The 27443-nt window shown below is 39.3% G+C and overlaps 2 protein-coding genes across 5 annotated transcripts in view; one reads left to right on the top strand and one right to left on the bottom strand.

The window, feature by feature from the left end:
* The window catches only part of RIPOR3 (RIPOR family member 3), a 127016-nt gene extending 112655 nt beyond the window's left edge, over nt 1-14361 (top strand). For all 4 annotated transcript variants that reach the window (XM_034413786.3, XM_034413791.3, XM_087889099.1 and 1 more), the window contains 5 exons: nt 1627-1785; nt 4834-5036; nt 7642-7725; nt 10590-10680; nt 14095-14361. In XM_034413786.3, the coding sequence (XP_034269677.2) occupies nt 1627-1785; nt 4834-5036; nt 7642-7725; nt 10590-10680; nt 14095-14195 (638 nt within the window). In that variant the 3' untranslated portion in view covers nt 14196-14361. The remainder of the gene's footprint in view (nt 1-1626; nt 1786-4833; nt 5037-7641; nt 7726-10589; nt 10681-14094) is intronic.
* A 3052-nt stretch (nt 14362-17413) lies between these two features.
* The window catches only part of PTPN1 (protein tyrosine phosphatase non-receptor type 1), a 93205-nt gene continuing 83175 nt past the window's right edge, over nt 17414-27443 (bottom strand). The window contains exons 7-9 of the mRNA XM_034413792.3: nt 24778-24939; nt 22683-22918; nt 17414-21449 (exon numbers count right to left, since the gene is read on the bottom strand). Of these exons, the coding sequence (XP_034269683.1) occupies nt 21260-21449; nt 22683-22918; nt 24778-24939 (588 nt within the window). The 3' untranslated portion in view covers nt 17414-21259. The remainder of the gene's footprint in view (nt 21450-22682; nt 22919-24777; nt 24940-27443) is intronic.

Consider the following 27443-nt stretch of genomic DNA (forward strand, 5'->3'; position numbering starts at 1 on the left):
ATACTGTAAAATCTCCATTTTCACCCCACTCCAGGGGAAGCATACTGTAAAATCTCCATTTCCACCCCACTCCAGGGGAAGCATACTGTAAAATCTCCATTCCCACCCCATTCCAGAGGAAGGATACTGTAAAATCTCCATTCCCACCCCATTCAAGGGAAGAATACTGTAAAATCTCCATTTCCACCCCACTCCAGGGGAAGGATACTGTAAAATCTCCATTCCCTCCCCAGCCCACCAATTTGCTTTCCAGCTCCTTTCTCTTGTGCAGTGCAACAAAAGAAGACCCAGCCGATTAGCTGGGACTCGATCAGCTGGGAGGCAGTGACTAAATCGGGAATGGGGCCAGCCAGAGGTGGTATTTGCCGATTCTCCAAACTACTCAAAATTTCTGCTACCAGTTCACCAGAACTGGTCAGAACCGGCTGAATACCACCTCTGCTTTTGCCCTTTCTAAAAGTAAAGGTTTCCTTTGTCCAGTCATATCCGACTCTAACATATCCGATGTTCATCTCATAGAGAATCCTATAGAGAGCAAGATGTTTCATACCTGTCGAAAGGCATTTAGTAAGACAGAAAGGCCATCCCTGCCCTGCCCAGCATACAAAGCAGAAAGTGACTCGCTATAGGAACTTCTGGGAGGCTCCTGGGCCTCATTTCAGCTTGTGTAACAAAGCAAGTGGCAGCTGGCAGTTGGGGAGCACCTGTCTTCTTGTGATTCTTGCTGCCAGGGAAAGAGGAGGCAGGGATTAAAGCACTGAGCAGTGAGCTGCTTGCTTGCTAGGCATGCAACAGAAGGTCCATAACCATCCAAGGATGGAACAGATCAACTCTGCTAAACATTATGTATGTAAAGGAATCCAACAGGGCCTGCTACCTCACTGCCTTTAGGGCAGAGTGTAGTCTGATGGGTGCAAGCACAGTGCGATTTATGATACGAGTGGTGGTGTGAGCTCAGGAGGAGCAAGCAAGGGCTGCAGAACCATGCCGTGATGTATACAGCAAGCCCTGTCAAATCCTGTGGTTCCCACACACAATGGTGTAACTGAGCCCTACTCTTGCAGGTAAATTTGGATTGGTAGAAGTCTTAGATCCCTTTCCAATCTGCATGCCAGTTCAGGATAGCCAGCTCCTTCAGACCACCCTACTTCATAGTATCTTATTCCAACAGAAGGGAATATATGTAACTCGGGTTGAACTGTGGAATCTACTATATTCTGTGCTGTAGCTTCCTGTTCTGTTTTTTGGCATAAAGATCGGCCTTGGAGAATTATTATTTTTGAAAGGCTCTTATTTGACACTTTTGGCTTTTTGATAAAAATGCTAATGCTATTTTGATAAGTAATTTATTAATTTTGCAACATCAAAGTTTAATATTATATTGTTTTCCATCAAGTAAGCAGCTGTTGTTATTTATCTTGCTGCTACATAATTTAACCCTTGTAACTATTTATGTAAATGTATAATGGATTTCAGCTCAGGAAATTATAGTTTGTAGTACATTACTATAGATTGTTTTGGCACCTTATGAGTCAACTTGATGGATGGCCTATAACCTTAGAAATAGGTAAATGAAGCAGTATATTATGGTTAGAACTGAATTCATCTCATATCCATCCTCTTTAGTTTTGCAGGTATTCCTGGAACAGATAGTTGGAGGCATTTTATTAGGCAACTCAAGAGATCTTCCAGCTGAATCTGTGACATTATTCCAGTTTTACAGCTACCTGGAGAAACACCATATAAACAACTTGGAAAAATATTTGATCCGATTCGCTAAAGAAGGTAAATGAGTGGATAGATATGGAGAACCAAAATAAAATATAATTGAGTCCCAAACCTTAATGTTGAAGTAATTAATGGGAAATTTGAGGTACAAATTAAAACATCCTCTCAATCCTAGATGACCAACTCCAATGTAGCAGTTTTTCCAACTAGGTGGCAATCCTTGCTCTGAAAGGTCTTGGGAAAGGTTCTTTCTTAATGAACTTTTGAAATTAAAATAGCAATGGGCAATTCTCTCTGGATACTTTCTTCACATCTCAAGGGAAGGAATCCAAAACATGCCCTCCCACCCACACAGGTTGGATGGATAGTTTCTAGATGAAGTAGACAGTCTCATAACCAGGCCAAACACTATGAATTTTAAGGTGATAATAATCTAGATTGCTGAGAATAACAATGGCCTCTCTGCTCCTAATGTTGCTAGTAGCTAGTAGCTTTTCTATGAAAAACACATGCAGTCAAGGCCACCGAGCTAGTAATTAGCAAATATCATTGTCCGATCTTTGTCTCAGAAGCTGTGGAAAAGCTTCCCATAAGGCATTATATGTTATCCTTATTTTTTTTTCTCATCCATATCTTTTTCTGATCCACATCAGTAATACACACTGATTGGCCTGAGCATCATTGTTGCTTCCTAGTTCTGCTGCTCTTACTAACTAAGTGTATTAGGTAACTGTTTCCCAATCTTAGCAACTTCCAGATGTGTGAGTTTTGACTTTCAAAATGTTGGCCTTGTTGACTAGGAAACTTTGGAAGATGAAGTCCACTAATCTGAACATTGCCAAAGTTGGGAAACACTGTTTTAAAGCCGTGAGGATAATTCCTAAAACTGGAAAACATTAAGACTGTACTCAACAAAATAAACACAAAGCCAGTGTAGCAACATCTTTTGGGATGTATCTGTTTTAGAATCTAAATCACCTACAGATTTCTTAGAGAAGTTAATGTTAAAATTGTTTAGTACATTTACGTTCCATCTTTGTCTCATTGTGAAACTCGAGGCACATGTAGATTTCCTGGATAATTTTCAAATTGATTAAATTTATCCCTTTTAAACTTTTTAACAAGTTGATTGGATGACATCTGGTATCCTGCATTACTATTCTTTCACTTCCATCTTGAGGTTCAGAGTTATGCCAGAACTTTAGCTTGTAGTATACTGGGTCACTGACTTCAGTAAGGGATATTGACAGCTACCTGCCATGTTGGATGTACACTGTTCCTATTATAGAGGGAACTTATCATAAGTTTTCTCTCTATGTGTATGTGTGTTTTTTGAGTCAACATTAATTTCTGGTGACTGCGTAAACAATCCCTGCAGTTTTCGTGGCAAGATTTGAAGAAGTGCTTTGTCAAGAGTTACTGCTAGGTTGCCTAGGATGAGATTAGAACCTATGGCCTTCTGGTTTCTAGCCTGGTGTATTAGCCACTACACCAAACTGGTTATATTCAGATTTGTTGTTGGAGAATAAAACCAGAAGAGGACAGTTTTTTAAGGACCCTTTTCTGAAATTCCCAAAGGCATCTGACAAGGGAAAAAGAAACAAGGGCAGGAGGTCTTTCATTCTTGCATTCAATTTTGAATACTGTTCACCTGCCTGGAACCCTCACTGTATTTCAGACATCAATACATTAGAGAGGGTCCAGAGATATTTTCCTAGAAGAGTACTCAAATCTTCTATTTGAAATAAAATTTCCTATCCCACCAGGCTTGAAATTTTAGGTCTGGATAGCCTCAAACTACTCTGCCTATGTTCTGACCTATGCTTAGTTCATAAGATTATTTACCAAAACGTTCTACCTGTAAATGAGTACTTTAATTTCAACAGTAATAACACAAGGGCTATCAATAGATTCAAACACAATATAAATCGCTCTAATCTTGATTGTAAGAAATATGACCTGCAACAGAGTAGTAAATGTCTGGAACACTCTACCTGATCCTGTTGTTAGTCTCTCTAATCCCCATACCTTTTACCTTAAACTGTCTACCATGGACCTTTCATGTTTCTTAAGAGGTTCCTAAGGGGGCGTGCATAAGCGCACCAGCGTGCCTACCTCCCTGTCCTACTGTCCCCATTTATATGTAACCATTCTATGTGTTTATGGTATGTTTTGTTTTGTTTTTTTTAAATTTGATTTATATGCCGCCCTTCTCCGGAGACTCAGGGCGGCTTACAATGCGCTAAGCAATAGCCTTCATTCTTTTGTATATTTTATACAAAGTCAGCTTATTGCCCCCACAAACTGGGTCCTCAATTTACCTACCTTAGAAAGGATGGAAGGCTGAGTCAACCTTGAGCCTTGGCGAGATTCGAACCTGCAGTAAGTGCAGGCAGCTGAATGTTAATAACAGGCTATTAGTCTGCTGCGCCACCAGGCTCTTACTTTGCCTATTTATATCCTTTTATTTGTGCCAATTTTTTTCATGTGTCCATGTCTATGTCTATACTGTTACTTGCTTCCTTATACTTGTTGATAATAAATAAATAAATAAATACATAAATAAATAAATCTATAGAGATATTTTAATACTGATTCAGCCCCTAATAGCAATAGCACTTAAACTTATATACCGCTTCACAGTGCTTTACAGCCCTCTCTAAGCGGTTTACAGAGTCAGCATATTGCCCCCCAACAATCTGGGTTCTCAGTTTACCGACCTCCGAAGGATGGAAGGCTGAGTCAACCTTGAGTCTGGTGAGATTCGAACTGCCAAATTGCAGGCAGCCGGCAGTCAGCAGAAGTAGCCTGCAGTACTGTACTCTAACCACTCTGAATGCTCCAGTTCAACAGTCTGGAAGTAGTGTTTTAGCTTTGCTTGGAAAAATCCCTTTGTGCCTGTTTCCTTGGCGAGGGTACTTCTAGTTCCAGGAGTTAGCATACCGGACTAATGGCTTGACTAGAAATGGTAACTCTAAGACCACATATGGTTTCAGATTTCAGATTGAATCTCCATTTTTAAAAAGCAATTATTTTGCCATGGCCCCGACAATAGTAATTGTTTTTCTGAGCCTCTCTACTTATGGCTGAATTCTTTTCCTCCAGTAATATTGACAGAGGACCTGCAACGTCCTGGGAGAATGAAGAAAATAAAGAAGCTGAAAGGGAAGCAGCTGAATCAGCTGGAACCTCTGCCTCAGACCTTACGGCTCCTTGCGGTCCTGCAGCTTGATGAGAATCATCGTATAGGCAAAGCAGCCACATTGTGCCTTTCTCGTGCAGCAGCCAACAGGAATTTCAGGCAAAAAGTAGGAGCTTTCCCCTTTCCTTAGAATGTCCCACTAGCTGCACCCTGGGAATATATGCATTTCGGTAGCTATAGTATGCAGGAGGTCTGTCCATGGCAGTATAGAATAGAATAAAAGAGTTGGAAGGGACTATGGAGGTCTTCTAGTCCAACCCCCTGCTTGGGCAGGAGACCCTACAGCACTTCAGACAAATGGTTATCCAATCTCTTCATAAAAACATCCAGTGCTGGAGCATTTACAACTTCTAGAGGCAAGTTGTTCCACTGGTTAATTATTCTGTCAGGAAATTTCTCCTTAATTCTAGGTTGCTTCTCTCCTTGATTAGTTTCCACCCATTGCTTCTTGTCCTACCCTCAGCTGCTTTGGAGAATAGCTTGACTCCCTCTTCTTTGTGGCAGCCCCTGAGATATTGGAACACTGCTATCATGTCTCCCCTAGTCCTTCTTTTCATTAAACTAGACATACCCAGTTCCTGCAACCCTTCTTCATATGTTTTAGCCTCCAGTCCCCTAATCATCTTTATTGCTCTTCTTTGTTGAACTGCTTTGTTGGCAGTGGCTCCCAATGTAGTACCATGTAAACCCCAGCCAGTATAGGTACAGCTAGTCCTTGATTTACAACAGTTCATTTAGTGTCCATTCGAAATTACAACAGCACTGAGAAAAGTATCTTAAGGCCATTTTTCACACCTACAACTGTTGCCGCATCCCCCATGGTCACATGATCAAAATTCAGACACCAGGTAACTAACTGTGACAGTTGCAGTGTCCCAAGGTCATGTGATCACCTTTTGTGACCTTCTGACAAGCAAAGTCAATACGGAAGTCAGATTCACTTAATAACCACGTTATTAACTTAACCTCAGTGATTCACTTATCAACTGTGGCAAGAAAGGCCATAAAATGGGGCAAAACTCACTTAATAAATGTCTCACATGGCAACAGAAACGTTGGACTCAATTGTGGTTGTAATTCAAGGACTATCTGTATTCTTTCCTGCGTGAGCTGCACTGGCTCCCAGTGGTCTTCTGGGTGCGATTCAAGGTGTTGGTTACCACCTTTAAAGCGCTTCATGGCTCAGGACCTGGGTACCTACGTGACCGCCTTCTGCCTCCCACCGTCCAGTTCGCTCCCACAGAGAGGGACTCCTCAGGGTGCCGTCGGCCAAATTATGTCGGCTGGCAACACCCAGGGGGAGAGCCTTCTCTGTGGAAGCCCCTGCCCTTTGGAATGAACTGCCCCCAGACATACGCAAGATCTCTGACCTCCGAGTTTTCCGCTGTGCTCTTAAGACTCTGCTCTTCCGACAGGCAGGGCTAGTTTCATAAATTGAGTTTTAAATTTGGAATTCTTAAATTTTTGGGTTTTTTAGTTAATTGGCCTTAAATGTAATACTTTTAATAATTTTTTAAATTTAAATTGTAATATTTGTATTGTGTTTTTACCGGGCTGTACACCGCCCCGAGTCCTTCGGGAGAGGGGCGGTATAGAAATAAAATTATCCTTATCCTTATCCTTCTTTATGCACCTGGAACAAGTGCCCTTAATGTAGTGATTTATTCTTTTTATCTTCTACAGATCTCCTGCTAACATGCATCACTTCCTTCCTCCATGTATAATTTTTATAGTAATCTAGGTCAGGTAAACTAATTCGAGGGAAGGTGTTTTCTTCAGATTCAGGAACTACATGACGAATCAGAGATAGAATAGAATAATAGAGTTGGAAGAGACCTTGGAGGTCTTCTAATCCAACTCCAAGCAGGAGACCCTGCATAATTTCAGACAAATGGCTGTTCAATCTCTTCTTAAAAACCTCTAGTGTGGGAGTGCCTACAACTTCTGAAGGCAAGTCAATCCAATCTTGCATCTTCTTTCAAAGCCCAATACTTTGAGCCAGCTTTCCTTATCCCAGATTCCGTGAGTTACATTCCCATGATTTCCTACTATCACTAAGAATGTGCTGAACTGGGAATTAAGAGATTTATAGACCAAGTATTTACAGGGTAGAGTCAGATTGAAGAAAACCAGTGTTTCTCAACCTTGGCAACTTGAAGGTGTCTGGATTTCAACTTCCAGAATTTCCCAGGTTGAGAAATGCTGTCTCTTTATTTGCAAAGGAAGGACAAAAAGCAGGATCACATATAGGCCTAGAATTCTCTTTAAGTCTGTTAAATCTGGAATTAGTTGCCCCCAGAGATAAGGAGAATCCAAGACCTTAGTGCCTTCCGCCGTGCCCTTAAAACCCACTTTTTCCAGCAAGCCGGGCTGGCTTAAGAAGAAATTTTAAATGTTTTAATTGGTTTGTATTTTTAATTTTGGGCCAGATTTATATATATTTTAATTGTTTTTTAATATTTGTATTTTATGTTTTTTAATTCTGGCTGTACACCGCCCTGAGTCCTCAGGGAGAAGGGCGGTATATAAATTTAAAATAAATAAATAAATAAATAAATAAATTACAATTTTTTCCAGCTTGGTGCTTTTCAGATGTGTAGGGATTACAACTGAGAGGGAATTTTGGGAGTGGTGGTTTTAGTGTATTTATGCTAAAGTATTTTTTTTAAAGAAGAAATATTAACAGCCTTGTTACATTCTTTTTACTACAGGCTCTTCCTTTTTACACAGATCTCTTAAGCAACAATGATGCCAAACTACAGCAAGCCGCTTGTCTAGCCCTCAAAAACCTCAGAGTGAGTGCTTTTAAAGAACTCTTTAGACCAGTGGTTCTCAAACTGTGGTCTTGCGGGGATGGGGTGGAGGAGTGAATCAAATAAATGCTTTAAAATTTCTCAGTCTTCATTTCTAATACAGTAAATACTGATAGATATGACAGTTCAGTGCTTCGAATCCTTAGTGCTGCGTAATGGGGTGAGCTCCCGTTACTTGTCCCAGCTTCTGCTAACCTAACAGTTCAAAAACACGTAAAAAATGCAAGTAGAAAAATAGGGACCACCTTTGGTGGGAAGGTAACAGCGTTCTGTGTGCCTTTGGCATTTAGTCATGCCGGCCACATGACCACAGAGACGTCTTCAGACAGCGCTGGCTCTTCGGCTTAGAAACGGAGATGAGCACCGCCCCTAGAGCCGGAAACGACTAGCACGCGTGTGTGGGGGCACCTTTACCTTTATCATTTTTAAGAATGTAAAAGACCAAAAAGTTTGAGAACCTCTGCTCTGCAGCATGCTGGCTGGGAAAATTCTGGGAATTGAAGTCCTCACATCTTAAAAGTTGCCAAGTTTGAAAAACACTGCTTTAGAATGTGCCAAAGTGCTTTTTCAAGAAGCAACTGGACTTTCTGGTTTTTCTTTGGAGATGTTTCACTTTTTGCTTCTTCAGCTCTTCTCGGATGAGAAGCGAAACATCTCCAACGAAAAACCAGAAAGTCCAGTTGCCTCTTGAAAAAGCACCTTTGGGACAACCATGACCTGGATGACTGAGAATCTCCATAGACTCATTTAGATTAGAATATTCTTAGGGAAAGGGACTATTTGAACAGGTTTCATCAACAGCCAGCAGAGGGTGTCCAAATTCTTCCTCAAGAGAATTTAAGGCATGTTGTCTGTCCTTGGAATCCTCCTAAGGGCTCCACTAAAGGGCATCGGTCACATCGCTCCTGTCCTGATCTGGGATCTTATGGTTATTCTGTGATCAGGTCATCTATTGGCCTGGACCCCAGAACATTCACTATTTTGCCTGGCTGTAATCTCAGTGTAGACTTTTTTTGGCCAACTTTAAGATGTGGAAATCAGTAACTTCCTTTCAAGGTCCAGTTCACTGCATATAACTGTGAAAACCTTTGCAGGCTGTTTAGCCTTCACTGAAATGACGGTTCCTGATAATCGAGCAAAATTTTTATAGCATTGCAATATGGGCAAAAGGTCCTTGTTGGCTTTCTTAGAAAAGAAATCTAACTGCTGCATCCAATGTTTTGTTTTAGAGGGCCAAATCCAGAAAAAGGACAAAAAGTAAGCAGGGAGAATAGAGAGAAGGACAAGAGGTAGCGGTGGGAATAAAATTAGTAACTTTCTGGGAAGTTAGTGCTATTTTGGGATTGAAAATGCTTCCACCCAACCCTCCTGCAGCTGTTTTGCAAGAGAACTGGCAGAATGATCTCAAAATTCCAAATGGACCCATTTCCCCTCCACAAAGTTGGAGAACTGTTTAGGTCAGGGGTCTGCAACCTTAAACATTCAAAGAGCCATTTGGACCCGTTTCCCACAGGAAAGAAAACACCGGGAGCCACAAAACCTGAGTGGGCGTGGCCAACTTGGCATCACTCACTTCTACCAGTCACATGACCCCCCCCAGCCACGCCTACCCAGCCAGTCATTAGGGCAGAGAATCAGTTGTTAAAAAACACCGGGAACCACAAGACCCTTTTGACCTCTCTCTCTCTCTCCCCCCAGTCTCTGTCTCTACCCTGGCCGCTTCTCCTTCCCCGCCGTTGCCCTTACCTTCTCAGGCCAGGCGAGGAGTGACTGGGAGGGGAGGGTGAGCGACGGGGCCAGCCAGTGGTGGGATTATCCGACAGGGAGGCACAGCAGAGGGCCCAAAGAGCCACATGTGGCTCTGGAGCCACAGGTTGCTGACACCTGGTTTAGGTAATAAAATTTGCACTTAAGAGGCATTTGGTATAGGTGTAGCTTAGAAACCAGGAGACCTCTCTTAGGTATGAAAGCCAACTGGGTAACTTTAGGTCAGTCATACCGTCTCAGCCCAACCCACCTCACAGGACTGTTGTGGGGAAAATAGGAGAATGTAGGAATATTTAGGTATGTTTGCCTCCCTTGAGCTGTATATAAACAAGGCAGGATAAGCATGTACCAGGCAGTCCTTGACTTACCATAGTTTGTTCAGTGACTGTTCAAAGTTACAATGGCACTAAAAACAATGGCTTATGACCATTTTAGCACTTATGATCATTGTAGCATGGAACAAAATGGGACAAAACTCACCTAGCACCTAGTCTCCCTTAGCACCTAGACTAGCACCTAGTCTCCCTTAGCAACAGAAATTTTGGGCTCAATTGTGGTCGTAAGTGGAGGACTACCTGTCTTGGTAAATTATGATAGACCAAGAGCATGTGATTGGCTCTTGCTTCTGGCTGTTTCTGGTTTGCAGTCCTAAACAGTGGCCATTCTCTCATCTGGCTGATGTGTTACAAACTGCCAGATCGGTGATTGTATTGCTGTAGCTCAGGGGTCTCCAACCTTGGCAACTTTAAGCCTGGTGGATTTCAACTCCCAAAATTCCCCAGCCAGAGCTGGCTGGGGAATTCTGGGAGTTGAAGTCCACCAGGCTTAAAGTTGCCAAGGTTGGAGACCCCTGCTTTAGCTTTCTGAGCTGGAGAATGGGCAGAAGCAGAGCCTTAAAAAAAGAAAGATGCAAATAACATTTTCCTTCGAAATATACTGGACTTCCTTTCTTTACAGAAGGCCATACATTTCAGCTTACTGTAGTCAGAGGTTAGCTATTCTCAAAGAGATGCATTGGGGTTAAGAATTGGGAGAAATAACTTAAACATGGCTATTGAAATGTTTCTTTTATCAAACAGGGCATTGAAAGTCTAGAGCAAATTGCCACACTCTGCCAATCAGAAACGGAGGAAGTAAGGACCACTGCCAGAGAAACAACACTTTCGTTTGGTAAATGCTTTCACGATTCTCTGCTTAGTGATAATGAATAGCAAGTCCTCGTTTAGTGATCACAAATGGATGTGGCAACTCTGTCATGAAGTGAAGCATCACTGAGTGAAACCATGATTATATTTATAATCTTACTTCAGTTTTCCTTTGCTTTACATACCTGCAAAGCTTTATGGCTAGGCTTTATAGACCTAAAAATGGAATGGAATGGAACAGAACTGTTTATTGGCCAAGTGTGATTGGACACACAAGGAATTTGTGTCCTGTGCATAAACTGTCAGTGTACATACAGATATCAAAGAAAATATAATCATAAGATACCAATAAGAGACAGTAGAACAAAAGATGAGAAGGATAATAGTAATATAGTCTTACTACTTGGGTAAATATCCATATATGTAAGACATTACTGTGGGACTTAGGTGTTCAATCTAAGACAAATTCCTTGTGTGTCCAATCACACTTGGCCAATAAAGAATTCTGTTCTGTTCTCTTCTCTTCTCTTCTCTTCTCTTCTCTTCTCTTCTCTTCTCTTCTCTTCTCTTCTCTTCTCTTCTCTTCTCTTCTCTTCTCTTCTCTTCTATTCTATTCTATTCTATTCTGTTTTAAGTTTTAGCGACCTAAAATAGGTAGTAGCTAACTGATGATTACCTGTAAACTAGTAAGTAAAAGAAGTGGAGCTTGTAGAGTTGATCCTCTTAGTGAGCGTGGGTGTTGCACTAGGATGTAAATATTGCTTGCTCTAAAGAACTGATTTGCCTCTTGCCATTGGATCACATCTTTTCAGTATCTTTTTTTTTCTTATGCCAAATCTAAAATTCTCTCTGCCATCTCTTCTGCTGCCCCTCATACTCCAAGTTCCAGTTTCAGATTCTTATATGTGTGAAAGCAAATGGGAAGCAAACGTGCTGTGAAGCAGCATTGTTGTGGTTGTTCTCTCTCTAATCCCAAGCATTGTTCTGGACCCCATAAACACACCAAAGATATTTAGAATACTAAATACTAGGAGGTTGCCGTCCATTGTTTTCATGGAAGTGTATTCATTTCAGAAAGAAAGCTGTAAATGATGGAGACCAGTGGTGGGTTCTTCCTGGTTTGGCCCGGTTCGGCCGAGCTGGTAGCCGTGATGATATGATGTCACTGAACTGGTTCTCTTTGTTCGGGAGCTGGGCCCTCCCGCCCCCCCACATTATTCTTACCTTTTATTTGGCCCCGCCCCCAATTTTTCGCTGCCTCCCGAGTCCCAGCTGATCGGCTGGAAGGAAAAGAACTGTTTAAACTCTTGCCGCGGGGCTTCAAAGGGTTGCCCTACAGCTGATCAGTGTTAAAAGGCAGTGTGGTGATAGATCAGTGCGCTCGAAAAACAAATGGGTAGACCAGGACGCTCCAAAAACAAATGGGTAGACCGGGACGCTCGAAAACAAATGGGTAGACCAGGACACTCCAAGAACAAATGGGTAGACCGGTACAGCTCTACAAGCAGTTAAAAGCCTGATAGACCAGTACCTCTGCTAAATCCTAAAGAATTGTCACATGACCATCAAACCACACCCACAAAATAAGCCACGCCCACAGAACCAGTAGTAAAAATTTTTAGAACCCACCCCTGGTGGAGACTATACAACAAAGTTAAAGGACACAGCAAGGAGCAACTTCATTAGTTTGGCTCCTGCTAATTAGGTGTTTAGTGCTAGTCTTTACCTCATAGGCAGTCACTTACAGGGCCCATTACAAAAACTGGACACCCTTGCTTTATTATTTTGTTTTATTATTTATCACATTTTGAAATTACCCCTCTCAGATGCTCGCTTCAGCCAATATGGTCAAACTTGATGGGAATTGTACTCCAATAACATATGGAGGCTCACAAATTTTCCTTCTTTCCTCAGTACCCTGATTCGGAGGTTAACTTCTGCCATTCTAGTAAGCCTGATTTTGTCTACCAATTCAGGGATGACATTTTGATGACAGATAGGAATTATTTTGTCTTAGTGCAGCTGGCGCTAGAAAGAAAACACAAACTGCCTTCTATTCACTAATATAGAAATGGGGAACTAAATGCTCTAGCAGCTGTGAAACCAGATAAGTTTTTATTTACTTATGGGATTTACTCCCCACCTTTCACCTATCTGTTATAACAGATTCAAGAAAGGAGAATTGATGGTTGGGCCTCTTTTGATAGCAACAGTGAAGGAAATTGGATAACCCAATTTACAAGCTATTTACTATGTAGCACTTGAAAAACAACTGAAATGAAGTTGCAAATCTACAGAATTAATCAATGGGCTTTCTCCAGAAATTTGCTTTGAGTGGTCACTTGAAGTAATTTTCTTAACTTCCTTTTAAAACCAGAAATTTGCTTTGAATGGTCACTTAATTTTCTTAACTTCCTTTTAAAACCATGTACTCCTTACTGAACTTTATAAAATTATCCAGTTTGGGATTATAACCAATGCGGAATGTTAGAACTATAATTATTAGGTGCTTGCAAATAACTTCTTGGCTTCCATCGGGTTCTCTATTCCACCTGACTTACTTTTTAAAAGAAGATTTAAAAGTCAGTGACGAGTTGATGTGCCAGGTTTATTCCCAAGAATAACTTTGGAGCCAACATCAGCATTCCTAGAAAATAAACCCAGAAGAAAGCTGTAGTTTAATTCTTGGCTTGGTATCTGCCTTTCTCTTGACTTAGAACAGCCTTTCTTAGGAAATATGGGTGACCCCAACCCTGTTGGTCTTCTGGGAAGCCATGAAGACCTAAGTTTCCATCCTGAACCAGTAAGTTCTGGCATTTATGGATTTTTTTAAAAAAATTGATTTATATGCCGCCCTTCTCCGGAGACTCAGGGCAGCTTACAATGCGTTAAGCAATAACCTTCATACTTTTGTATATTTATACAAAGTCAGCTTATTGCCCCCACAAACTGGGTCCTCATTTAACCTACCTTAGAAAGGATGGAAGGCCGAGTCAACCTTGAACCTGGTGAGATTCGAACTTACAGTAATTGCAGACAGCTGGTGTTAATCACAATGCTTTTAGTTTGCTGAGCCACCAGGCCCTGTGGCTCAGCAGGATGTTTGGGGGCATTGTATGATATGAGACATGAGAGTGATTAGTCTAGATTATGTTTCATGTTCATATCTTTGCTCACCATCCAGAGTGCCTCTGCTTAGATAGATTACCATATACATTTGTTTCATACATCAATAAACTGAAACCAAACAGTTTTTCTATATCCAATAAAGGGAAGGGCTGGAGCAATATCTGTCTGAACGTGATTGAGAACATCTGTCCTAGCAAAGATAGCTATGGAGTATCTGGAAAGAGAGGACCATTGATGCCTCAAGAGAATATGGACTACCAGTCCCAACACAGTTGCATTAGTTATGGTTACTTTCTGTTTTTCTTTGCAGGAGAAAAGGGAAGATTGGCTTTTGAAAAAATGGACAAAATATGCTGTGAACTAAGAGAGGCTATATACCAAGAAGCTGAAATTGAAATTACAATATTTTGAACAAGATCTTCAAAGGAGGACCCAGGAGTTAGATGCTACAGTAAAAAGGAGTCTTCCAAGAAAAATGAAAAGTTGAATGCCATTGGAAAATGTAACAAACCATAATTACAAAGATTTTTTAAGCATCCACATTCTAGTTTTAAATATAACTAATATTACACTTGCACTATATTTGGGTGCTGAAGATGTATAGTGAAACCCAAAACACCATTTTTGGATTCGAGGAATGAGATTGGAGAAGCTTCTTTTTGGTTAAGTGTCCCTCTTTGGTTTCCATTCAAGACAAATATTTATCTTCTCTGACACAAGAGGAGGCAGACTATTTTATATATATTTATTCATTTAATTCTTGTAGACCAAGATTTTCAAATGTAAAGTTCTAAAATTATTAGCTTATTGCAGCAAATTAACTTGTGGTTGCCTTCTAGTTGCCTTCTCCCTTCAGAGCAGATCTCACGGAGACCTTAAGCCCAGAGGTGGGTGTCACATAATATAACAACCAGTTCGCACAGAACCAAAAATGTGAGTGTGTGCTTCGTTTGCACACGTGCCTTCCACACATGAGCACAGCATCCAACACACAGCGATTATATAGGATGGGATAGCGCCGAGGCTATAATTCGCCCGAACTGCTCCGAACCGGCAGCAGCCCACCTCTGCTTAAGCCTACACCAAAGGGCAAAAGTTGAGTCTGATCATTTCAAATTTTAGTCATTTTGTTTTTATATAAAACATCCTAGGGAAAACACATCTCCCCTGCCCTCCCCCCCACAAGGCAACTCATTCTTTGATTTGGGGAGAGGGGCATCTGCAAGGCTTTTAAAAAACATGGTGGCTACAGCTGGATTATTGAAGCTTATCCTGTTTTTCTTTGTATCATATGCACAAGGCATGTGAAAAAGCAGACAGGGCTCTGTACATAGAGTAAAACTCAAAGACAGAAAATTCTTGCATTTGTGGACTGAGATTGGAGCTTTACGAATAGTTGTTGGTCATCCCTGCAGCTTCCATTTAAGAAGAATATTACCATGTTCACATTTTTGACAGACCTTCTCTCCCTCACTCCTTCCTCCCGCCTCCACTGCACCCGTTTCCTATTTCTACTTATCCAACTATTTGAAGAGCTATGGTGGTATAGTGGTTAGAATGCAGCATTGCAGGCTAACTATGCCCAACGTCAGGAGTTCGATCCTGATTGAAGCTTTCCATCCTTCCGAGTTCAGTAAAATGAGTACCCAGGTGGTTGGGGGAAATATGCTGACTATGTAAACTGCTTTGGGAGGGCTGTGAACCACTCTGAAGGGGTATATAAATCTAAGCGCTATTCTGACGAAGGACAGGCATCCAGCCAGTAAACACTCAGTTCCATTCAGTCATTCCAATTTTATCCTCAATTGAGGAATTACAGGATCGGAAAAAGGGGGAGTTACTTATCCATCCCTTGAGTGGATATTTCCATTAATGAAATTTGAGTACATTGGAGTAAAATTAGTAGAAAAAAATCCAGGCATTTAAACATCTGTAGACCTTCATCTGTCTTCCCCAGAAGGACATGATAATGGTTGACCATTCCAAATGTACAAGTAGGTTTTCATCACTTAATCAAAATCCTTTTATACAGTATATTTTGCTCTGTATTTTTCAGTATTTATTGCTAAGACTAGTTTGAATATTCAGTTTTTTAAAAAAGATTTTATTAAAATATCTGAAAAAATATTTTCATTTTCAAGTGGTCATTTACATAACATTCAACAACAAGATGAAACGAGAATTTCAGGGAAGAGTCAATTTCATTTGGGTAAATTTTTTTGACTTTAAGATGCTGGAGAAGAGACAGAAATTAAGCACTTAGGGAGAAGGTTGCAATGGATGGAAACTATGGCATGAACTGGGCAGGCCATAATATGCTTGTATGCATATTCTCAATTGTTCCAGATTGGATCCTTTGTTTTTATTTTTATTGGGCTAAACCTATTTCTATGTACTACATAGCAATCTTAGTAAGTTTTTCTCCTTCAGGCCAGTACGTTTTTGGTGGTTGTTTTGCTAAACAATGGCAATGGAATGTGATAGTCATTTTAACTCTTGATGACTGCATGGAGAAGTCTATGAAGTTTTGTTATTTGATGATCTTTGTTTTCAGAAGTGGGTTGCACTACTTTCTTCCTAATACTGAGGGAGGGCCAATCTTAAAGTCATCCAGTAGACTTCATGCTTAAGGCTGGATCAGTTCTCAATTCACTGCCTTTAACTACCGCACCAATCTGGCTATTACCAGGATTGTTGTTGTTTTTTTTAAAATCTACCATTCCACACTCACCAAATAATTATATACTGGAAGAGTCTTGACAAGTTTAGACCTTCAATTTTGCATTCAGCCTTTCTGGCTAATATTCTCTAGAACAGTCTTCTAGGAGTGATGTTGGCACCTCTCGAAGGGCAATTCCATGAACGAGTCTGTGAAATTATCGATACAAATTCTATTGACTATCTTACCAGGTTGTTTTTTCAGCAAGAGCCTCCTTTGTGAAAAGCTGCAAATCTTTACAAACTCTGAAGTCTTTTCTAATTTCTGCCTCTTGCTAAACAAGCATTGTGTGCCCACTCCCCCCGCCATGTCTTTCCTTTTTATTTATTTTATTTATTTATTGGTTTGATTTATATGCCGCCCTTCTCCGGAGACTCAGGGTGGCTTACAATGCGTTAAGCAATAGCCTTCATACTTTTGTATATACCTGCTTAGTAGGGCTTTCAGGCCCCCCTAAGCGGTGTTCTTTTTTATACAAAGTCATCTTATTGCCCCCACAATCCGGGTCCTCATTTTACCTACCTCGAAAGGATGGAAGGCTAAGTCAACCTTGAGCCTCGTGAGATTTGAACTTGCAGTAATTGCAGGCAGCTGGTGCTACTTAACAGCACTATATAAAGGTTCAATGTAAAATCTTTTTCACCAATTAAAGTATTTATTAATGTATGAGATTAGGAGATTGCTAATCTCTTACCACAGCAAAGGGGTTAAACCCCCATCCTAATCAAGCATAGAATTTTTCCTCACAAGTGCCTACCAATTTATGAGAATTGGCTAGCCTGCAATTTCAAGGTAAAATGATTAAAATTTCCCACGAAGACTAAAACATGCTTCCATGAGGAGCTTTTGCTACTGCCATTGGAACAATTTTTTTTTTAAAAAAAGGAAGCGGAGAAAAATCAGACAAGCGTTTCTTTACAAAAGAATTTTTATTGTTGCAGCTAAAATGAGAACTGAAAATTTGTATGGGAAGTTGAAAAACTGTACAGTTTTACTGAAACGGTAAGGTCACTGCAGCGCCTTACGTAAGAGACAATATACCTGAAAATGTATTATACCAAAACATTTAGCTTCTTTTTATTTTATTTTATTTCTTTTCTTAAAAAAAAGTCTTCTATGGCAATTGGTAAAAAAAGAAAGACCTGATGAGTAAATATTTTGCTTAAGGCATATAGCAGAGCAGCTCACTAACTTTCTAACAAGTTTAAACATGGATATTTCTTTTCCTTTCCCCTCCCCAACCCCTCCCAAGAATAGGTTAACCAATACATCCACTTTGAAATGCTACTGTATATATACACACCCCAAACTACTACATTACATGTACAAGGACATCAAAACAAAATGCTTACAGTTCAGCATGACAAGCCGTATCCACACCTCGCTGAGCTTTATCGGGGCTTTCTACTGCATTTCTTACAGCACTTCTATTCCACCCTTCTTATGCTGGTCTACGACCATAACAAATATTTGATTGGATACAGCATTTATTTTGTTCAAAATGATCAAGGCAAATAGTGATGCTGGCGGACTGGAGAGGAACATGGTAATCAGAAGAGATTTCTTGGCTGTCTTGGGACAACAAAAAAAGTAATTTAGTTCTCCCTGACAGATTAAATATAGTACAATCACGTTGCTGTGGAGATACATTCTGAAGTTGACCATGTCGTTGTGGAAGAGAGAATACAATTCTTTCATCAAAGAGGTTTTTTTTTTTTAAAAAAAAAAACCAAAATCCCTTTATTTATTTTTAATGAAAAGAACAGATTTTCAATTCTAGTTTCATTCCGGTGATCTTTGTAAATAACTGTTTCCTTCGGACTCTCAGAAGACAATTTAATATATCTTGGCATAGGGGCGTCTCTGGGGAATAAAAATGGTTAAGATGGTACCTGCGCCTGTATGGTTGAACCTACCTCCCCCTTTTTTACATGTGTCACACACATCAAAAGGAGGTGGGCCTTCAATTGATTGGTTGTGGCTGCCATCTTGACATTTTTGATCCCTCCTGCTGAATGCCCCTGTCTTGGCACTTCACGTTTCAGCAATTTGCCATAGAAAACTAGGGTGCGTGAGAGAGAGAGGTGTGAATATGGCTTTGTACACACTCTGGAATGTTTGTACTATAGTTACTTGATTGAAATGAGTGCTATACAACTGGTTTAGATGGTGTACATAGAAAAACTGCCAAATAATAGGCAAGATACAGGCAACCAGGCTTCTTTTTAAAGAGAACACACACACCTACCAATCTTTGAGCTGAATGAAAACACTTCAGCGACACCCTTGGAATCACAGCCATTTAAATAATCAGATCATGCAAGTATAATTGGGCACATCAGAAAGCAGAAATATAAAAAATTATGTTCACCTTTTAAGCACATGGATTTCAATCAGGACACTTTTAGGAGACTTTATACATGCATTTGAATAAAAATGTGATACAAATGCGTCTGAATAATATTCTACTGGATGACGGAACGTGAAAGGGACAAAGCAATCACATACTGAGTAGCAAAATACATAGATGAGCCATTATATATTATGCCATTTTCTATAGTCATGTCAATATTTTCATGTTTCCAATATTATTACTAAGTATTGACTGCTTAACAAAATTCCTCTTTCTCACAGGTAAGGGCTGTAAGTTTTCCAGGACTACCTATGAATGTATTATTGTTGCTTTGAAAAAAAAAAACCCTTGATACTAGCCTCATTTTGAAATTGTTCTTTCAACTCCACCTTTTCTTCCTTCCCCTTCTCCAAGACCTTTCTTTAACATCTCATTTGTTTAAAGAAGAAAAAGCTAACTTTGGTCAGAATTGAGGAGTAAAATAAATATGGAGTGAGAACCCTGATATACTCTATCACGGATTTTTAAAAAGAGATGATACTTAAGTGCTATAATAGGTAGAATATAGAACTTCCAAATAACTTGCACTGTAGATTGGGTGTCATTTTGTTAATGGAACAGCTGCAACTTCAGTACTTTTTCTCCTCTGTAACAAGGTTCCCTTTTGTTATTTATATTGCTTATAAAAAGGGGAAGGGGGGGATTATCAACATCAGCATACTTCCCCAGTCGTAATATTTATGAACAACAAAACACACGATTGGTCAATTTTTACTCTTTTCTTAGCAGCTACAGTCATTCAAGCTAAGCTGTACCTAAAATAATAAAATAAAATACAAACCAATTCTCTCTTCAACTTCATATGGAACAAAAGGATTTGTTCTGAGTTAGGGTGCAAACTTCCTCTTCAGCAGAGGCAGAAGGCTCACGGATAAAGCAACCAATCTTATGCATCTGAATTAACAGTCAGAATCATGGAGTTCATTCAAGGATGCGTTAAGATTGCAGCCTTAAACCTGGCTCCTAAACAGCAAGATCTTTAAGCCAAATAAAAGCTAATCTTGGAATCTTTGTTCTAAAAACAACACTGAAAATCATCAACACAGTGGTTTGTAACAGGAAAAGATCGAGAGAAAGAGCTGGCCCAGCACTGAGTTTTGCTGAGAAACATTGCACTGGATCTTTAGGATAAGGAGGACTGCATGTGCGTTAAAAGAGTGATGATGATGGTTTTAAAATGGTTCCTCTTCTATTCTGATTACGGCATAGGACATTCTTCAGATGGTAAGTCTAGAATGAGATTGCATTTTACATTCCATAGGATGACAAGCTTACACGCTGGTCCTTTTCTAAAGAAAGTATCTGGTATAAATGCTGGTGGACATTCTGCTTACATTTCCCTTCCCCCTTCTCCATAAGGATAGGAAACTATATACAAAGTTAATTTTTTTTTTTTTAGGAAGTCGATCGTGCAATACAATGGGCAGAAATAAAGAGTGCAAGAGATGATTGACAACATAGCAATGAGCACTGATGGTGAGTGGGGAGAGGAATCACTCATTTTGTCCAAAAAGGAGGGAGAATATTGTAGCATTGACCTGTTGGGATGCCCTGAGAAAAAGCGGTGCCCGTTTATAGCATGTTACTGAAGCAAGAACCTACTTGAGAAAAATAAAATACATCCCATATTATTTGCACTGCCAAAAAACCCAGGGTGCAATCCAATTGAGCATGTCCAGTCTCCAGTCATTCACTGGAGCTCCTGAGCAACATCCAAATCGATTAAGAGGCTATGCATAAGTGGTTCTTTAGACTGAGCCATCAGTCCTTAAAAAGGCAAAGAGTGAAAAGCTCCCTCTCTCTCTCTCTCAAAAAAAAAACTGTACATTCTTCAGGGGTGTGTATCTGTGTATACAGTGGTTGTTGAAAGGAATACGATCGTGTATTGGGTTACAAATGCTTGGAGAACATAGGCAATGTTCACTTGTGCCTAGTTCCTTTTTTCTGAAAAAAACCACCAAAAGAACAACAAAGGTACCCCCCTGGCTTTAAAATATTAAAAAACAAAACAAAAACAGCAATGTGTTGTAAACTCTTATTATTTCATTTTAAAAAATAAGGAAAAAATGAAAAACACAAGACTTATTTGGCATATTCTCTGCTTACTCCTGAATATCTTAAGGCCCTGAGATTAGAATATTATGTTCTTGGGACCTAGGGCTAAATCCTAAACCCTAGTGCATCAACTTTCTCTTTAAACCCTAACCAAAGTTCCAACTTCTCTAACATACCATACATTTCCACTTGGATAAGGCTTAGTTGCCCTTTTTAGCTTTCTTGTACAGAAACAAATGATACACCACGGATGTTACTGGTATTCTGATACCACCAGTGTGATGTCCATCAATGAAAATATACTCTGTAACAGAGGTATGCACCCGCTGTCAGGACAGTGAACATGCAGATGTTGACCAGGAATGGTTTCCAAGTTGTCATCATGCTCTCTTCATCCTCTTCTTCTGACTTCAAAATTTCATCATTGCACGGTGAAGCATCAACAGTTCTCTTCCTAAGCGTAATATCTGGACTGGTGCTGCAGGACAACAAACATGCTGAGATTAGAAGAATTCTTTGGTGCGTGGTGTGATTAGTGAGGCTTAATTTGAAAAGTAAATGAACTTTCCCCAGCATGATTCCAATATTGTGGTTCTGTCATTTAAGTCACTAAATGACTTCTGAATAAAAATAGCTAAATTAAAGCAGGAAAAATTAGAAAAATTATATCCTGTAGATATAAAAAGCAATAGTGACATCTAGTGTTAAAATACATTTCATTTCTCCATTATGTTTCTGATAACCATCTCACTCACTCATTTCTCCATAAATGGAGCTGGAAAACTTATAATCACCTCTAAATTTCCTTTGAAGTGGCAAGGTGTTTCTCTGAAATTTTGCAACTGTCTTAAAGGATCTGAAGTAGAACCACATAGGATCATTAGTTCCATAATTATTTTTTTTATATAGCCCCCTTTCTCCAAGAATAATAAACTTACATAACATTTACAGTTTCAACCTGACAACATTTAAGTCCAATTAAAAATGTTTCATTCCTATTGAGAAATTTTTAAATAAAAAACTCTCTTTCATTTTCAGCCATTGCAAAAAGGAAATAATTTAAAATATTCTGAAACTATAAGACAAATTATTCTTCCTTCAAACTCATATGCTAATGTTATTGTCATGGAATTTTTTTTAGCAGTATTACTTTAAAATCTAAGGGACTGGTTTGGACAAAACTCAACAGCACTTTTTTGTGCGGCTGTTGATAAAAATAGGATCGCCAACATGATCGCCAATGGCCGATGAAGGATATGGCACAAGAAGAAGTGTTACTTCAGAAGGCAAGTAAGAAAAATATTAGCTTCTTTCAGAGCTACTCTTTTGATTTATAAAAACCATACTTTAATGTCCTTCATTAGGTAACTAAAGTAGATCAGGTGTAGTAGGATGGCTTTTAACTCAGAAATGGCAATATTATATTATCCATACTGAATTCAATTTAAAGCATTTAAATTTAAAGCATTTAAAGGCTTCTTTTTCCAGAGGATAATGCAACTTGTAGCAAAAGTGACTCAACTTTCAAATGTCTACTTTTATTTTAGACGCTGACATATGTCATTGTATAAAAGAGAATTATATTTTCAGTGTACCTTACTAAACACATTGGGGAGAAAAGAGCAGGGCCCACAAACTGGTGGGAACATAACTGGAGACAATTTGCTGAGAATCTACAAGAAATACTTGTAGTATTCCTTGGCAACATTACCTTTCCATGCCCTGTTGCTCAGAGGAACAAGCTCTGCCATCCAGAACACTGGCTTCCAAAGCGCTGGCAGCACACTTGATTTCCTCCTCAGCCCTTGGATGCTTTGAAAAAACTTCCGTATCACCATGCACCCTTCCATTATTCATTTCAGAGGTTCTTTTGGGTGGCCTTGGCGGTGGCGGAATATGTTCTGGTGGTGGATCCAAGTCTTCATTAGAGAGTTCTTTCCATTGCTCCTAGAACATGAAGAAGGAATTGATTAACTTTTCCAAAATGATCATTAATTCCCCCTAATCCCTAAATATTTTCCTGGATATATAGAAACCCAAAATTTATGGCAACATTAAGGTGGATATATATATATACAGTGTTTTCCCGAAAATAAGACCTCCCTGGATAATAAGCCCAATTGGGCTTTTGAGTGCATGCGCTATAATAAGCCCTCCCTGAAAATAAGCCCGCCCCAAAAATATTTTAATGCATGCGCAACCGGTCTCCGCCGTTTCCTCTGGTTAGAGTTAGGGAGACAGAGCTGGAAATCAGGTAAGACAGTAAGAAGAGCCCTGTCTTGCTCCACACACCCCAAAATAATAAGATTTCCCCCAAAATAAGGCTAAGCGCTTATTTTGGGGCTCAAAAAAATTTAAGACAGGGTCTTATTTTGGGGGAAACACGGGTACACATATGAGTCATGGTGGTGTAGTGGTTAGAATGCAGTATTATAGGCTAATTCTGTCAACTGCCAGCAGTTTGATCCTGATGGGGTTCGAGGTTGACTCAGCCTTCCATCCTTCCATGGTTGGTAAAATGGGGAGCCAAATTGTTGGGGGCAATATGCTGATATTTGTAAACCACTTAGAGACGGCTGTAAAGCACTATGAAGAGGTATGTAAGCCTAAGTGTTATTGCTATTGCTATATTTATGAAAATGTTACTGTAGTTTGTTATATTTAATATACATGAGAAACTTTCTTATGGAAAGCACATGCTTCAGAGAAACCTCTCTTACGCTTGTTTTCCTGTGGACAGGAAGTGGGTAGAAAGGACAGAATAAACATTTTTGTTATTGTTATTATTGCTTTATGTTGTTTTGGAGGGCCATGATTCTGCTTTGTTTTTTTGTAGTTTTGATTGTAAGCCTTCCAGAGTTGTTGGGAGTCAGCCAACCTATAAATTGCATTGAAAAAAAACCACAACAAGGAACTGCCTTTCTAATCAGAATCTCATATGGCATTTCATATAATCCTAAACAAGTTCTTCATTGCAGCAGCTGCTCATTCTTGACCAAGCACTTTCTTGTTCTACTACAAAAATATACCACCATTTGTCATTAATGTCCTGCCACTTTCTACAGAAGATAAATCGATTGATTTCCATGGAAATAAATAGAAATCAAATCTGATAAATGTTCATGATGAAAAAGTGGGCATCAGGAAGAATATCTCAAACCCATCATAACATTTTTTAAAATGAAGGACTGTGATATCCAATTTCAATGTGAAACAGCTAAGCTGTAACTTATTAAGAGGTTCAAACTCAACTTCCTATGGCACAAAAAGGGATAATAACTTCTTGCCATTCTACAATTGTTAAATCATATCTCTAATGGAAAAGTATTTCTCATATGCTAATTATGAATATCATAATCATCACTAACTCTTACTGATCATGAATCTGAGGAAAACTACTGTAATTCCCACAAATATATGTCATCATAAATTAATTCTTTCTTTCTTTCTTTCTTTCTTTCTTTCTTTCTTTCTTTCTTTCTTTCTTTCTTTCTTTCTTTCTTTCTTTCTTTCTTTCTTTCTTAATCTCTTTCTTTTTGTTTCCTTCCTTCCTTCCATCCATCCCTACCTACCTACCTACTTACCTACCTTCCTATCATCTATCACCTTTGAAAATAGCAAAAGGCTCTGTATTATTTGCTATCTTTGTTTATTAGTTATGTTGACTAGGATGCAAAAAAAAAAAAAAGGATAATGGACCATTCCTTTTTAATACATATTACTGCACTGGAATTTTTCTACATACTACAACCTAAGACTGACTATAAAGAATGATTGAAATTGAAGACAATATGTACTGCACTCACTTGTACTGAAGAATCACCCATAATAAATTTGGCTCCCTCTGTCACAGCCAAGTATGAAAAGCGAAGTTGGTCTGCTGTTTGTATAAGCCCCATTCGGTATTTCCTCATTTCTAAAAGAACCTGTTTAATGTCGACAGAAGAAGGATCTTTCCTTTTGTCCATCTGCACAAAGAGAGGTGACGCTCAGTAAACTATCTTACCGTGTTCCTCAGAATTCACAGGGTATTTAAAATGAAACAACATATATGATGTAAAAAAAAATTCATCTTTCAAAAAAAAAAATGTTCACGAAAGTAGGAACAATGAGAAATCAACAGTTATGCACCAAATCAGAAAAATAATTCCTGAGAACAATCACATGCAACTCAACAAGAATTTGATCCCATAAAAGCAGTACAGTACTGCGAATTTTCATTTGCAGAGCGTTTGTAAAACACTGATATTAAGAGTACTCAAGTCTTCTAAAATGACAAGATATTCAATAAAAACACAAAGGCAGCACATTATATTATAGCTGAATTTCTCTGAACTTCACCCCATGATAATATAATCTTAAGGGGGCTCAAAGAATCTTATTTCTTACCACAGCATATTAAAAATGACTCTCGTTCTGGAAACGCTTGCAGCTATTATGCTTAGTTCCAATGCCCAACAATAGATAAGGAATTACAATGCCCTCAGGCCCCTTAGAAACTGTCAGTTTTATTTGCTACCTTTTATATCAGCCCAGAAAATGAGTTCTATGTCTGTAAATCACATTTCAGAATTTATTACTTCACAATAAAATGTTCTTAAAATAAAATCCATTACTTTTAGAGTAAAATATTTTATAGCAATAAATATTAGGTCCATAAAGCCTAACCTTGAGTCACTATGGGAGATGGCAGTGTCAAAGTAGGTAGGTAGGTAGGTAGATGATTGATTGATAGATAGATAGATGATAGATAGATAGATAGATAGATAGATAGATAGATAGATAGATAGATAGATAGATAGATAGGAGATATTTTTAAATTTATCAAATGTGTATGTGGCCCATCCGGAGAAAGGAGCCTCAATATTAGCTCTATGATAGAAAACAGATAGATAGAATGAGATACAGCAATGAAAAGGTGATAGGTTATCATGGTTTTTCTTGTATCAACTCAAATCTCTTTTAGGCAACATGAATGTTAGAGATTTAGCAACTGAGCCTTATACCAATTTTGAGAATCTAATACTTAATTACTTAGAAGAACCCAAGGAAACAATCTACAAAAATTAAATAGGTTGTTACCTCAATTAGCAATAGGAGATCCACCCCAAGATTTAAAGGAAGCTTGAGAATCTTGGTAAATCCATACAAGAGACAAATTTGCAGAATTATAGAAATTCACCTCAGCTTCAGTCCAAGAACTGCAGTGACACATTATACACCGATGGCACTTGACCCTAGTTAGATTGGCACTCATCTATCAGAATTATGTTTGCCAATGTTGGAGAGATTGTCAAAAAAGATAGCCTTTCTTATTGTTGTGGAGATCATGTTTGAGATAAAGAATGGAAAACTCCCCAGTATTAGCCCTCTCCCAAGTCCTCCTACGCTGCCTCATTGTGGTGTGTGTGTGTGTGTGTGTATGTAGGGGAATATTCCAGGAAGAGATGAGTGAAGAACATTGAAAATGTTTGCCAAGAATACATATTCCCAGCAGGGTCACCCAGCAAAAGCAAGCAGACAGCGATTAAGGAAGATACTGGAGGCAGATCAACATTTTCGCGACAATGCCAAAAGCATCAATTCATACTGCGTGGGAGAAGGCAATGGTAAACCACTCCTGTATTTTTACCGAGAAAATCACATGGATGTCATGGATGTTCATTATTTATTTATTTACTTATTCAACTTGTATGCCATCCATCTGGTTAGGGGGCGATGCTAGGCATCTTACAATCATTAAAACCAATTAAAAAAAGAATAAAACATCAAATAATAACATTAGCGACACTGCAGATACGATTAGAGCAGAGAAATAATGTTGTTTCGCCACTTTTACCCCCATGAGATAGGCTTTAATAGCAGCTCTAATTCATGTCCAGTTGGATTCATCCATCATTTTCCTCCAGGGGGCACTCTAGGCATCTCTTAGCCCTTTTCGGAACCCACAGCTCCTCTGTGAACCATGGGGAGTATTTGGAGCTATGGGTCAAAAAAGGCGCAATCCTATCCAAAGCCTTGGCTGCCCTTTGGTTCTAGGACATACCGTATTTTTCGGAGTATAAGACGCACCTGAGAATAAGACGCACCTTAATTTTGGGGGAGGAAAACAAGTAAAAAAGAATTCTGCCTCTGCCTACCAGCATCAGGATCAGCGCGCCCTCACTGCCACTCGATTTTAATAATGAGCAGCACGGATCTTTTTATCCATTTAAAACAAACCATATCACTCTACGCGCATTTAACTGGAGTGAGTGGGGTGGGGGATGATTTTCATGGGGGCAGAAGAGGGACTTGGCACTGAAGGCTCTGCTCCCTAGATGCCCCCATCTTCCTACCTATAGCTGTAGGCGTTGAAAGCCTGGCTTTCTTCCTTCTTTGGCCTGGATTATGGTACCTTTCTATTTTTTAGGAAGCACGGCTTTCTTTCCCAGTTACTCAGAGGTTTTAGTTTAAGGTGGCACTGCTTTAC

The sequence above is a fragment of the Pantherophis guttatus genome, chromosome 3, assembly GCF_059756535.1.
Source record: "Pantherophis guttatus breed Tessera chromosome 3, ASM5975653v1, whole genome shotgun sequence".
In the NCBI taxonomy this organism is placed as follows: Eukaryota; Metazoa; Chordata; class Lepidosauria; order Squamata; family Colubridae; genus Pantherophis; species Pantherophis guttatus.